Genomic DNA, 13,855 nt, shown 5'->3' on the forward strand with positions numbered 1-13,855 from the left:
CACTTACTCTGGATTTGGGTTTGCCTATCCTGCACGCAATGCTTCTGCCAAGACTACCATCCATGGACTCAGGGAATGCCTTATGCACCATCATGGTACTCCACACAGCATTGTCTCTGACCAAGGCAATCACTTTATGGCTAAAGAAGTGCAGTAGTGGGCTGATGCTCATGAAATTCACTACTCTTACCATGTTCCCCATCATCCAGAAGCAGCTGGATTGATAGAACGGTGGAATGGCTTTTTGAAGTCACAATTACAATGCCAACTAGGTGACAATACTTGCAGGGCTGGGGCAAAGTTCTCCAGAAGGCCATGTGTGCTCTGAATCAGCATCCAATATATGGTACTATTTCTCCCATAGCCAGGCTTCACGGGTCCAGGAATCAAGGGGTGGAAGTGGAAGTGGCACCATTCACCATCATCCCTAGTGATCCACTAGCAAAACTTTTGCTTCCTGTTCCTGAGACATTACATTCTGCTGGCCTAGAGGTCTTAGTTCCAGAGGGAGGAACACTGCCACCAGGAGACACAACGATTCCATTAAACTGGAAGTTAATGGAATAACTTCCATTAACTTTGGGCTCCTCCTACCATTAAGTCAACAGGCTAAGAAGGGAGTTACAGTGTTAGCTGGGGTGATTTACCTGGACTATGAAGATGAAATCAGTCTACTACTCCACAATGGAGGTAAGGAAGAGTATGCATGGAATACAGGAGACCATTAGGGTGTCTCTTAGTATTACCATGCCCTGTGATTAAGGTCAATGGGAAAGTACAACAGCCCAATCCAGGCAGGACTACAAATGACCCAGACCCTTTAGGAATGAAGGTTTTGGTCACTCCATCAGGAAAAAAAGACTAAGGCCTGTTGAGGTGCTTGCTGAAGGCAAAGGGAATACAGAGTGTGTAGTAGAAGAAATTCATCAATACCAGCTGCAACCACGTGATCAGCTGCAGAATCAAGGACTGTAACTGTCATGAGTATTTCCTCCTTCTTTTGTTAAAAACCTGTTTGTGCATGTATACACTTGTACTAAGAAAGTATCTTCATTTAATTTCCTTTTCCTTTTTGTGACATAAGATTTATAGACTTCATGTCAGCATTTAATTATTGCTAACTTTATGTAATAGTATTTGGGTTGGGGATTGGTGCATTTCCAGTTGTACAAAGGATAGTTGTATTATGTTAGGTGTAATTATGACCTTATTATTGTCTTTATTTGAAGATTATGTATGATCTCAGGAGATGTGTATAGGTTCAAGTTGACAAGGGGTGGACTTGTGATGGTTAATACTGAGTGGCAACTTGATTGGATTGAAGAACACAAAGTATTGATCCTGGGTGTGTCTGTGAGGGTGCTGCCAATGGAAATTAACATTTGAGTCAGTGGGCTGGGGAAGGCAGACCTACCTTCAATCCGGGTGAGCACCATCTAATCAGCTGCCAGCAAATATAAAGGGGGAGGAAAACCGTGAAAAGGCTAGACTAGCTTAGCTTCACAGCCTACATCTTTCTCCCCTGCTGGATGCTTCCTGCCCTTGAACATTGGACTCCAAATTCTTCAGCTTTGGGACTCAGACTGGCTTCCTTGCTCCTCAGCTTTCAGATGACCTATTGTGGGACCTTGCGATCATGTGAGTTAATACTACTTAATAAACTCTCATATGTATATTAGTCCTATTAGTTCTGTCCCTCTAGAGAACCCTAATACAAACTGTAATCTCACTGTAACACAGTAACTATTTTGATATTATATTCCAGGTGAATTAGTATGTTCATATCATGGTAATCCTAAAATAGGTACTTTTTGGGTGACATTTTATTTATTTTTAAATGAAAATAGCAATATTATACATGCTGAAATATTTTTAATAGAAGTATAAAAGGAAAAGGAAAAGTGCTATACCTTTCACATCCATTCAAGAGTAATCACTGTTGGCTAGGTGCAGTGGCTCATGCCTGTAATCCCAGTACTTTGGGAGGCCAAGGTGGGTGGATCATTTGAGGTCAGGAGTTCGAAACTAGCCTGGCCAACATGGTGAAACCTCGTCTCTACTAAAAATGCAAAAAGTAGCCGGTCCTGGTGGTACATGCCTGTAATCCCAGCTACTCGGGAGGCTGAGGCAGAAGAATATCTTGAACCTGGGAAGTGGAGGTTGCAGTGAGCCGATATCGCACCACTGCACTCCAGCTTAGGCGACAGAGTGAGACTCCATCTCAAAAAAGAAAAAAAAAAAAGAGTAGTCACTATTAACGCATCCACCTTTTTCCTTGTATACTTATACATACACATCTATAATTTGGTCTTGTTTTACTTCCATTTAACATTTTGTTATAAACATTTTCCATGTTTTCATAAAACTGCTATTTCAAAGGCTACATACCATTCCTTTCTGTGGATATAGTAATCAGGACTCTTAATTGTAAGCGACAGAACTCAAACTGGCTTAAGAAAAACAGAGGCTTATTGACTCATATAACTGGGGTGGGCATAGGTGGAAGAGACGTTAGATGTGACTGGATCCAAGGCTCAGATGACGTTTTCAGGAATGTGTCAGCTGAGTCTCTGTCACTCTTCATCTCTTGTCTCTTCTTGTGTGTAGGCCTTACTTGGTCTGACTGCAGCTAGGCTTTCTGCATGTGGCTGAGAATGTTAGGGTTACATTTTTCCAGTTCTAGACCCTAGAGGAAAGAAGAGGTCTTCCTAACCAACTCCAAAGGAAAAGTCATAGGAAAGGACTTTGATTGACTTGTCTTTAAACCAACCACTGTGAGCTATGGAGATGGGACAAACTGATTGATCACCCTAGGTCATGTGCCTACCTATACATTTAGGAAGGGCAAAGGAAGTGATAGGGAAGAAACAGCTGAGCAACAGTACCTTTCACAGATTCTAAATCCTGGACTTTGAGATTGTTTCAGTATTTTGGCTGTGACTGATAACACTGGGAACATCTTTAAGGCTATTCCTCTTACTCTTATGGGATTACAGTTTGCCCTCTGTATCTGTGGATTCCACATCAACAGATTCAACCAACCATGGATCAAAAATTTTTTCAACAATACAGCTGGGTGTGGTGGCTCACGCCTGTAATCCCAGCACTTTGGGAGGCCAAGGAGGGTGGATCACTTAAGGCCAGGAGTTTGAGACCAGCCTAGCCAACATTGTGAAACCCCGTCTCCACTAAAATTACAAAAATTAGCCTGATGTGGTGGTGCACGCCTGTAATCCCAGCTCCTTGAGAGGCTGAGACTCAAGAATTGCTTGAACCCAGGAGGCAGAGGTTGCAGTGAGCTGAGATTGTGTCACTGCACTCCAGCCTGGGCAACAGAGTGAGACTCTGTCTCAAAACGACAACAATACAACAAAAAATAATGCAAATAAAACAATATAGTATAGAAACTAAATAGCATTTACATTGTATTAGGCATTGTAAGTCACCTAGAGATGATCTGAAGTATATGAGAGGATGTGTGTAGGTTACATGCAAATATGACACCATTTTATATAAGGGACTTGAGCATCTGCAGATTTGGGTATCCACTGGAGGTCCTGGAACCAATCTCCCACGGATACCAAGGAACAACTGTATTTCCTTATGAAAAATTCTTTGGAGTAGAATTTCTGGATCCAGGAGTATCACACATTCTTGTGGTTCTTGCTAGATGTTACACTTATTGTTTTTCAAGAGGATTGTGCCAAAGAAGTAGCTTTTAAAAAATGAGACCTTATGAAAATTCTGAAGTCCATTTATTAATTCAACAAATATTTGTTCAGCACCTACTATACGCCAGGCACTATATTTACCCACACCTGCCACACAGGGAGTCAGCAGGGTCTAAATCCAAATCCATATGAGTGATCTGTCTCTAGCAAGAAGACTACATGTCCAGAGATATTAAGTTCTGTTTAAAAGTCATTATGGATGCTTGTGGGTGGGGCAATGGTCTTCAAAATAAATTTTTTTGAGAAAGGCTCTCAGACTGTTGCCCAGGCTGAAGTGCAGTGGCATGTTCATAGATCCCTGTGATATCAAACTCCTGGGCTCAAGCTATCCTCCCAGTTTAGTATACCGAGTAGCTAGGAGTATAGGCATATGCCACCCTGCCTGGCTAACCTTTTTAAATTTTTTGTAAAGATGGGGTCTTACTATGTTGTTTCAAGCAATCCTCCTGCCTTGGCCTCCCAAATTGCTAGGATTACAGGTGTGAACCACCCCACCTGGCCAGGCCAATAGTCTTGATGTGGGTCTATCAATTATCAACTTTCCTAAAATGATGTCAGCATTTTTTGGTTGTCCAAATGATTTCTTTTCATTCAGAAACTTTTTTGCAAATTAACTACACAGACACAATCTAAATTGTAATCTGAGTCATCATCACCCACCAGCGAACTTCATTTTTCTGAGCTTCAGCTTGCTCATCTCTGAATGACAATGCCTGCCAAGCACTCAGCTCGGGGCCACTGAGGGGATCAAAGGTGATGAATGAGGGAACAAGGAGACTAGTTACTTAAAGAGTGAAGAGAAGGTTTTGAAGAGCCAATGCAGTGAACATGATAGGAAGTTAAAACACTGAAAAAGATAATTTGTTAAACTGTAGAGCATGATATGAATGTAAGATATTATTACAATCAAGAGAGGTACTGCAAGAGTCAGTTCTTTTTTTTCATATAAATATGGCACAAAATTATAACCATGGAATATAAAGCTAGGTTTTGAAATTCTGTCACTACCTTTACAAAAAGAAATAAAGAAAAAAAATTTCTGAAAATGCCTCTTCCTTTAACCAGGATCTCTTGGTATATTATGAACACTTTATTAAATATGGAGATGGAAAGATGAGTTAATAAAAACAAATGAATAAATTTACATAGACTTGCTAACTTCCCTCCAGATTTGAGTTCCATAAACAAGAATTGATCATGTAAGGCATGAATAACAGGGCATGTAAATTGTACTTAGGTTTTAACATTGGCTAAATGTTCTTAGAGTTACAGCCATAGTTTCTTCCCCCCATTAGTGAACAACTTTAGAGATCATTTAGTTCAATTCCCTTGTTTTACAGACTGTTTTGGTTTCATTGCTTGAGCAGAAACTTTTAATATATGCTTCCATGTGATTACTACCCATATATTTTAAAAAGACATGTTTGTTTAGTTCTCCTTCACTATATTGTGGCTATTTTTGAAAGGTACATAAATAGAGAAACCATTAGAACTATTATGGAGTGGTCCAGCTTGCTTATGAATACATTTCATCATGTAATCAATCACAAGATTTAAAAATAGTTGGCATTTACATGGAAAGGTTCATAAAATGCTTCATGAATGAAGGCCTCATTTATTTCTAAAATGCATTCATGGTCATTGAGTTCCATCATAAGTAATAGTGGGAATGGAAATTCTGGAATCTCAAATCTATTGTTTTTCAATTTTCAACATATGTTTTAAACATACACCTACTGCTGGGAACTGTGAGCTGTCTTCTTTCTGATGTTTGCCACATCATTACACTATTAACAAAAGGTTTCAGTTGACTAAAAGCCAAATTCTAGCAGAAAGGAAGATCAATTAAGCACTTAACTATAATTTTCTGTTCAATGGCATTTTATTTAACTCATGCTTTATCATTTTATCACCAGTTTTAGCATATGCAAATATTAGCTAATTTTGTTACTGTGGTAAGAAATAGAAGCCATATAGAATTCACAGGGCTCCTGAGTGATACCCAAACACAGTACTATTTACTTACTTTATTATTTTTTTCCTTTTTTCAAGACAGCATCCTGCTCTGTCACCCAGGCTACACTGCAGTGGTGTGATCACAGCTTACTGCAGCCTAGACCTTGTGGGCTCAAGCAATAGTCCCACCTCAGCCTTCCATGTAACTGGGACTACAGACTAACTGGGACTACAGGCATGCACCACCATGCCTGGCTAATTTTTTTGTAGAGACAGGGTTTCCCCATATTGCCCAGGCTGCTCGTGAACTCCTGGGCTCAAGCAATCTACCACCTCCCTTGACCTCCCAAAGTGTTGGGATTACAGGTGTAACCCACTGCACCTGGCCCACAGTACTATTCGTTAAGTTGCCAGTGACCTCAAACCAAGGTAAGAGAATAATTAAACAATGACAACCCAATGTTTGAAGAGAAAACAGAAAATTACTGAACTATCTAATTGTCTTTCCTATGATATTAGATACATTCTTTAGAAGTAAAGCAATTGACAACTATAGTTTCTGTCCCTATTTTTATTGAAGTATGGCATAGAAGATCATTTTCTTCTCACTCAGCTTTGATCACTAAATTGTTATAAGCCCTTGGGTAGTTGACAACACTTAATTCAGACAGAGCCACAATGCGTGGCACAAAGTGTACAAACTTTAAAATTGAAGAGACCTGGGCCTCAGTTTTGATATTGCCCCTTCACTGTTCGTTCTGTCACTTATTTAATCCCTCATTTAATTTTTATCTCATCATCTGACACATCATCTATGTGTCAGGCATTGTCTGAGAAGTGGAGAGCTATAGAAATTAATCAGACATAATATTTTCCCCTAAGGAAGTTATATTTAGTGGTAGACATAGTCAAGCAACAGATACATCTATAAAATAGGACTATTAAAACCCACAAAATGAGAGTGCCGTGAAGATTAAGGATTAAGTAAGATAAGGCCAGGTGCAGTGGCTCATGCCTGTAATCCCAGCACTTTGGGAGACCGAGGCAGGTGGACTGCTGGAGCTCAGGAGTTCCAGACCACCCTGGGCAACATGGTGCAATCCCGTCTCTACTAAAATACAAAAAATTAGCTGGGGGTGGTGGTGTGCACCTGTAGTCCCAGCTACTCAGGAGGCTGAGGCACAAGAATAGCTTGAGCCTGGGAGGCGGAGGTTGCAGTGAGCCAAGATCATGCCACTGCACTCCAAATTGGGCTACAGAGTAAGACTCCGTCTCAAAAAAATAAAAATAAAAAAAGGATTAGTGAGATGACATATATAAGGAACTTGACACTGTATCTAGCCTGCAATATACATGCAACACATTTCTTTGTTAAAAAATTCAATTACAATTTTTTTCAGTGCTAAATAAGTTAATGCCACTGTGCTGGGGATTGAACAATAAGACAATAAGAACAGGATAAAAAAGATTGCAATAGTAAAAGACTTGATGAAACTGGCTGTTATGGAAGTGTAGTTTACCCTTCAGAAGATTTACATAAATTTCTCCAGTAGAGCTCACTCATGCAAATTTCAGAGGAAAGAAGGCAGGCTATGGGATAACCCAGATTTAGAAATTATTCTGACACGCATGATAAACTTTCAAAAGATTAAGAGGAGTAAGCGAGGGAAAGATTAAATTGCTAGACCCTGGAGTCCAAACTACTGAACCTTGACAGAAAGGCAAGAGAAATCAGAAGAAGGTGACAAGCTATCAAGAGAAAGGGGGACTGATGGATGAGGTCACAGATGGAGGGATGAGCATTTTCAGTGCTCAGAGGGAAAACGAACAATAACAAAGGGCAGAAGTTTGTAATCAGAAAAAGGGAACTCATGATCTGGCGATATAAATTATAAATGTCTTAAGTGGCCCTAAGCAGAGTCATATTAGTGGCTGGCTGTGGAAAACATGAGATGTGCCACTCAGGCTCCCCTTTTCAAGAAAAGATTCGCTACCCAGCTTTAAGAAGTGTAGTTAACTGACAGATTCCAGCTGTTAGCTCCTTAAAAACCTGCTCTGCATGGGAGCTGAGGTTGTACTCTTAGTTGGGTGGTCCTCAGTCAATAACTGAACAAGGCAGTGGGTACAAGGAGCTAGCCATTCCCATCCAATGTGGACTCCTGAAACTGTCCACCTCTGCAGAGATGCTCCCTACTGGACTAGCAGAGAAAGCATTGTACTCTGACAACTCCCCTTCTCAGTTCTGCCTATTTCTCTTTTCTTTTACAGGTGTAAATTCCCCCAAACACTTCTGATACTCCTAACTCCATCTCACCATCTGCTTCCCAAAGAACCACCTGTAGAATTTTAGTTCTGTCATATACATTATTGTATTAGTCTGTTTTCACATTGCTATAAAGAACTATTTGAAACTGGGCAATTTATGAAGGAGAAAGGTTTAACTGACTCACAGTTCCACAGGCTGTATCGGAGGCATGGCTGCGGAGGCCTCAGGAAACTTACAATTATGGTGGAAGGTGAAGGGGAAGCAAGACACCTTCTTCACAAGGCAGCAGGAGAGAGAGAGAGAGCACAGGGGGAAGTGCTACACTTGTAAACCATCAGATCTTGTGAGAACTCACTCATTATCATGAGAACAGCATGGGGGAAATCTGCCCCCATGGTCCAATCACCTCTCACCAGGTCCCTCCCCTGACACATGGGGATTAAAATTCCACACGAGCACTTTGGGAGGCTGAGGTGGGTGGATCACGAGGTCAGCAGATGGAGACCATCCTGGCTAACACGGTGAAACCCTGTCTCTACTAAAAATACAAAAAATTAGCCGGGCGTGGTGGCATGCGCCTATAGTCCCAGCTACTCAGGAGGCTGAGGCAGGAGAATGGTGTGAACCTGGGAGGCAGAGCTTGCAGTGAGCCAAGATCGCGCCACTGCACTCCAGCCTGGGAGACAAAGTGAGACTCCATCTCAAAAAAAAAAAAAAAAAAAAAAAAAAATTCCACATGAGATTTGGGTGGGGGCAAAGCCAAATCATGCCATTCCACCCAAGCCCCTCCCAAATCTCATGTCCTTCTCACATTTCAAAACACAATCATGCCTTCCCAACATTCCCCCAAAGTCTTAACTCACTCCAGCATTAACTCAAAAATCCAACACCAAAGTCTCATCTAAGACAAGGCAAGTTCCCTTCTGCCTATGAGCCTGTAAAATAAAAAAAACAAGTTAGTTACTTCCAAGATACAATTGGGCTACAGGCATTGGGTAAATTCTCCCATTCCAAATGGAAGAAATTGGCCAAAACAAAGGGCATAGAGGCCCCATCCAAGTCCAAAACCCAGCAAGGAAATCATTAAATCTTAAAGCTCTAAAATAATCTCCTCTGACTCCAAGTCTCATATCCAGGACATGCTAATGCAAGAAGTGGGCTCCCCAGGCCTTGGGCAGCTCTGCCTCCATGGCTATGCAGGATACAGTTCCAATTTCAGGTCATCTTTTTTGTGAACGCATATGAGTGTACATTTTTATAAAAAGACAGGTTGGGCCGGGCATGGTGGCTCACACCTGTAATCCCAGTACTTTGGAAGGCCCAGGCAGGAAGATCACGAGGTCAGGAGTTCAAGACCAGCCTGACCAACATGGTGAAACCCTGTCTCTACTAAAGATACAAAAAATTAGCCTGGCGTGGTAGTGTGTGTCTGTAATCCCGGCTACTCAGAAGGCTGATGCAGGAGAACCACTTGAACCCGGGAGGTGGAGGTTGCTGAGATCGCACCATTGCACTCCAGCCTGGGCAAAAGGGTGAGACTCTGTCTCAAAAAAAAAAAAAAAAAAAAAGCCAGGTCACCTCTTGAATGCTTTGCTGCTTTGAAGTTTCTTCCTTCAGATACCCTAAATCATCTCTCTCAAGTTCAAAGTTCCACAGAACTCTAGGGAAGGGGCAAAATGCTGCCAGTTTCTTTGCTAAAGCATAGCAAGAGTGACTTTTGCTCTGGTTCCCAATAAGTTCCTCATCTCCATGGGTGACCACCTCAGCCTGGACTTCATTGTTGATATCACCATCAGCATTTTGGTCAAAACCATTCAACAAGTCTCTAGGAAGTTCCAAACTTTCCATCATCTTCCTATCTTCTGAACCCTCTAAACTGTTCCAACCTCTGCCCATTACCCAGTTTCAAAGTCACTTCCACATTTTTAGGTATCTTTATAGCAGTGCCCCTATTCTGCTGGTACCAGTTTTCTGTGTTAGTACATTTTCACACCGAGACTGAGTAATTTATAAAGGAGAGAGGTTGGACTCACAGTTCCACATGGCTGGGGAAGCCTCAGGAAACTTACAATCATGGTGGAAGGTGAAAGGGAAGCAAGGCACATCTTACATGGCAGAAGGAGAGAGAAAGAGAGCAAAGGGGGAAGTGCTACACTTTTAAACCATCAGATCTCATGAGAACTCACTCACTGTCATGAGAATAGCATGAGGGAAATCCACCCCCATGATCCTGTCACTTCCCACCAGGTCCCTCCCCTGACACGTGGGGATTAAAATTGCACATGAGATTTGTGTGAGGACACAGAGCCAAACCATATCGATTATCTCATTTTATCCTTATAATAATCCAGGTGATACAGATAGTAAGAGCACCCATGCTTCACTTTACCAATGGAAAATCAGAAATCCAGAACACTTCAGTAACCTCACTGTGCTTACACACCTAGTTTGTGTCAAAGCTGGATTAGAACCTTCCTCCAAATGTTTTCTGAGCCCAGAGAGTTATTTACCTGGGGGATGTTAAAAGGAATAATGAGTGACAGCAACAAGTGCTAAAAGAAGCCACAGTTGGGTATCTGCCAAGCTTTGTAGAACTGACATGAGATTGAAAAGTGAAAACACTGTAGTAGAGAAAAGCAATCAAGAGAAGGATTATAAATGATAAAAATTATTTGTATTGGCTGGGCATGGTGGCTCATGCCTGTAATCCCAGTACTTTGGGAGGCCAAGGCAGGCGGATCACCTGAGGTCAGGATTTCAAGACCAGCCTGATCAACATGGTGAAACCCCGTCTCTACAAAAACACAAAAAATTAGCCGAGCATAATGGTGGGTGCTTGTAACCTCCAGCTACTCAGGAGGTTGAAGCAGGAGAATTGCTTGAACCCAGGAGGCAGAGGTTGCAGTGAGCTGAGATCACTCCAGCCTGGGCGACAGAACAACACTCCGTCTCAAAAAAAAAAAAAAAAATTATTTGTATCTTGCTCTCATTTTAAGAGAGTATATGGTTTGTGTATGTTTGTGTATCCTTTTGTGTATGTTTAGGACAATTTTAATAAAGTTAATAAGAGTCTTTCAGGTGTTCCTTTGCCACTGGTGGATCAGACCAGAATTAAGTACTTTCCAAATCCAAGGGAAAAACTACAACTCCTTTTTGAAATCACAATGGCTATTTTACCATAAACAAGGTAATTTACAAATAACTGTTTCTTTGTTGAGACCTGCTGATCACTTATTTTCATTTTCTTTCTTTCTTCTTTTTTCTTTTGAAATAATAATTCACAAAACAAATCCCTAGTCTTTTTTTTTTTAAGACACAGTTTTGCTCTTGTCACTCAGGCTGGAGTGCAATTGCACAATCTTGGCTCACTGCAACCTCCGCCTCCTGGGTTCAAGTGATTCTCCTGCCTCAGCCTCCCAAGTAGCCAGGATTACAGGCGCATGCCACCACACCCAGCTCATTTTTGTATTTTTAGTGGAGACGGGGTTTCGCCATGTTGGCCAGGCTGGTCTCGAACTCCTGACCTCAGGTGATCCACCCGCCTCAGCCTCCCAAAGTGCTGGGATTACAGGCATGAGCCACTGCGCCCGGCCAAATTCATAATCTTTAAATAAACCTGAAAAATATGGAAAGAATAAAGAAGACAATGAACATCACTTAAAATGTCCCTGCTGTATTTTGGCTTTGGATCTTTCTATTCTTTTATCTGTGTATACGTATATGTATGTATATTCATTCCTTATCCTAACCTTAACACCACACCATGCCCCTAGGTCTGAAAGTTGTAATTATAATTCAACCCGGGAAATGTATGCAACTCAAAGGCTCCTATATTGACAGGTAATGAAGGCAGTCTTTATTAAAAGTCCACCTCTTACTCCCAAAATGAATTGGCAATATGAAACTTCTTAAATCTCTTCTTGGATCTTACAGGATTAGGCCCCAAATTTAGTTCTTCCATGTTTATTTTTGTTAATAAATCCTTAGGACCAACTCCTGTGGCCCTTGTTTGAAGGAAAAGCACCTGACAGGTGAATTGGATGACTTTTGACAACGGAAGACAGGGCCATCCTTGAGTATTGGATCATGGAGGCTCCCAATTCCCCTACCTGTGAGTTGAATTCGGAAGCCACATTGAGTAGAACTGAATTTCTGAAATGAATCTGAGTGAGAATAAACTTCGCTAGCAATGTCAGACACCAGGACAAACCAGGTTTGGGGAGCAAGTCTTTAAACAAGAACCATATCTGACTGACTCTATCCAGTGGGGACACATCCCAGGGCAGAATCCCATTTGCTTGAAGTCCAGTATTGGGATAGTGAATCTTTCTCCTCCTAAAAGTTACTGATGCAGTGGCATACGGCTGGTAGACTTCAGTACTTGCTAAAAGAATACCTCATGTGTTTATGTCACACAAACCAGTATGTCTGGACAATGTTACAAATGTAGCTAAGTCACAGAAATAGTTTTCTATACAATATTTTAAAATTTGAGATGGTAAAAGGATAGGAATATAAAACCAGAAGTACATAATACTTGAAAGCAGCTGGTAAAATACAACAGGTGTCCGCAGATTCAAAAGCTATTCTTGGTAAAAAGACTCCTAAACAGTCTTCCTAAAATTGCATTATTTTCTAAGCTGCCCCTGACAGATCCCAGGGTCGTTTAAGGGACAGAAGGAGCTTGGCAGCCAACTTGCTCCAATGGCTCCCCACTGGAGTTACGTGAGTGCCACCTAGTGACACTTGTTAAAGCTGAAGGGGGCCCGGACAGACCATCTAGCTCAATTTACCTCATCTGAGGAAACTGAGGCCCCGATATCAGACATAACTTAAACAGGGCCACACATCTACCTGGCTAGTGGCTGAGCTAAGGCTAGGAATCAGGCGTCTTGCTTCATGGTTCCCTCAACTGGAGATAATCTCTGGAGTTTGGGAGTCGGGAGTCCTGCCTACTGGACTGTGCCAGAAAATAAAGCCTAAACCTTTCAGGGCCTCAGGTTACCCAGGCATTAAACTCATAAAATAGTATTTGTTTCAAGTCTTTGAGACACATGAGTGTCAGAGAACAGAACCTAAAAGTTGGTAAAGGTGCCCATAGGCATTTAGTCTGCTTTCCTCCACCGTGAGTGACTGCCCCTGAAACAGGTGTACAAGTAATCACATTATTTCCTACAACCAAGGTCCAAAGTCATCAACCTTAATTCAGGGGCAATGCATCAGTTATAGCCTTTTTAGCACCTTCTGCAGGTCTGACACCATCTTAGAGATCAGTTGTAATAAAAGTATCATTGGAACCACTCAAGTTTTGATTTCCAGAAGTCAGATGTTCTGCAGTTCTCCAGTTCGAGTTTCTATTTCAAGATTAGTCTAGGCCAGTGGTCCTCAATGCTGCCTGCACATTAGCACTGCCTAAGAAACTTTTAAAACTCACCTGTGCTTGTGTCTGACCCTAGACCAGCAGAATCAGAATTCCTGGGGGTGACGTTCCCACATTGTTTTATGTGTGTATGTTTTTAAGCTCCTTGGATTATTCTGATGCTAAGAGGATTGAAAAAACATAGTGCTGGGCTGAGCTTGTGCTGAGAAAGAGAAAGAAGAGATAAATGTAGGAAAAGTGGAAGGTAGATAAGACCATTCCCTCTAAATCCTGGAACAGAACTTGGTCTGTACTCAAGTGCTCAATAAATGATTGCTGAAACTTGTCCAATGTGAGGTGGTATGATGAGAATGAAGGAGTTCACAATCTATTCATGATTTTAGGATTCCTTATAGCCTCACATAAGAAACATTTACAAAGAACCACAAGTAAACTTAAAAGTAGGAGAAGCAGGTAGACATGTCCATATAGATCAAGAAGAAATGTTTTAAAACCTGAACACTATTCAAGTCTACATTACTC

General features: G+C 41.4%; 1 protein-coding gene and 1 long non-coding RNA gene across 6 annotated transcripts in view; one reads left to right on the forward strand and one right to left on the reverse strand.

Moving 5' to 3' along the window:
• The window catches only part of LOC115933981 (uncharacterized), a 139,839-nt gene that overhangs the window by 121,174 nt on the left and 4,810 nt on the right, over nt 1-13,855 (reverse strand). The gene's annotated exons all lie outside the window — the stretch shown is intronic.
• The window catches only part of TBC1D23 (TBC1 domain family member 23), an 83,401-nt gene continuing 70,179 nt past the window's right edge, over nt 634-13,855 (forward strand). Inside the window, exons 1-2 of one of the 3 annotated variants that reach the window (XM_055383545.2) lie at nt 634-690; nt 1,570-1,638. In XM_055383545.2, coding sequence (XP_055239520.2) covers nt 1,637-1,638 — 2 coding nt within the window. In that variant the 5' untranslated portion in view covers nt 634-690; nt 1,570-1,636. Of the gene's footprint in view, nt 691-1,402; nt 1,639-13,855 lie in introns of those variants that run through there. The other 2 variants (XM_055383548.2, XM_055383546.2) reach the window with 2 other exon arrangements.

Source organism: Gorilla gorilla, chromosome 2 (genome assembly GCF_029281585.2).
Source record: "Gorilla gorilla gorilla isolate KB3781 chromosome 2, NHGRI_mGorGor1-v2.1_pri, whole genome shotgun sequence".
Taxonomy (NCBI): domain Eukaryota; kingdom Metazoa; phylum Chordata; class Mammalia; order Primates; family Hominidae; genus Gorilla; species Gorilla gorilla.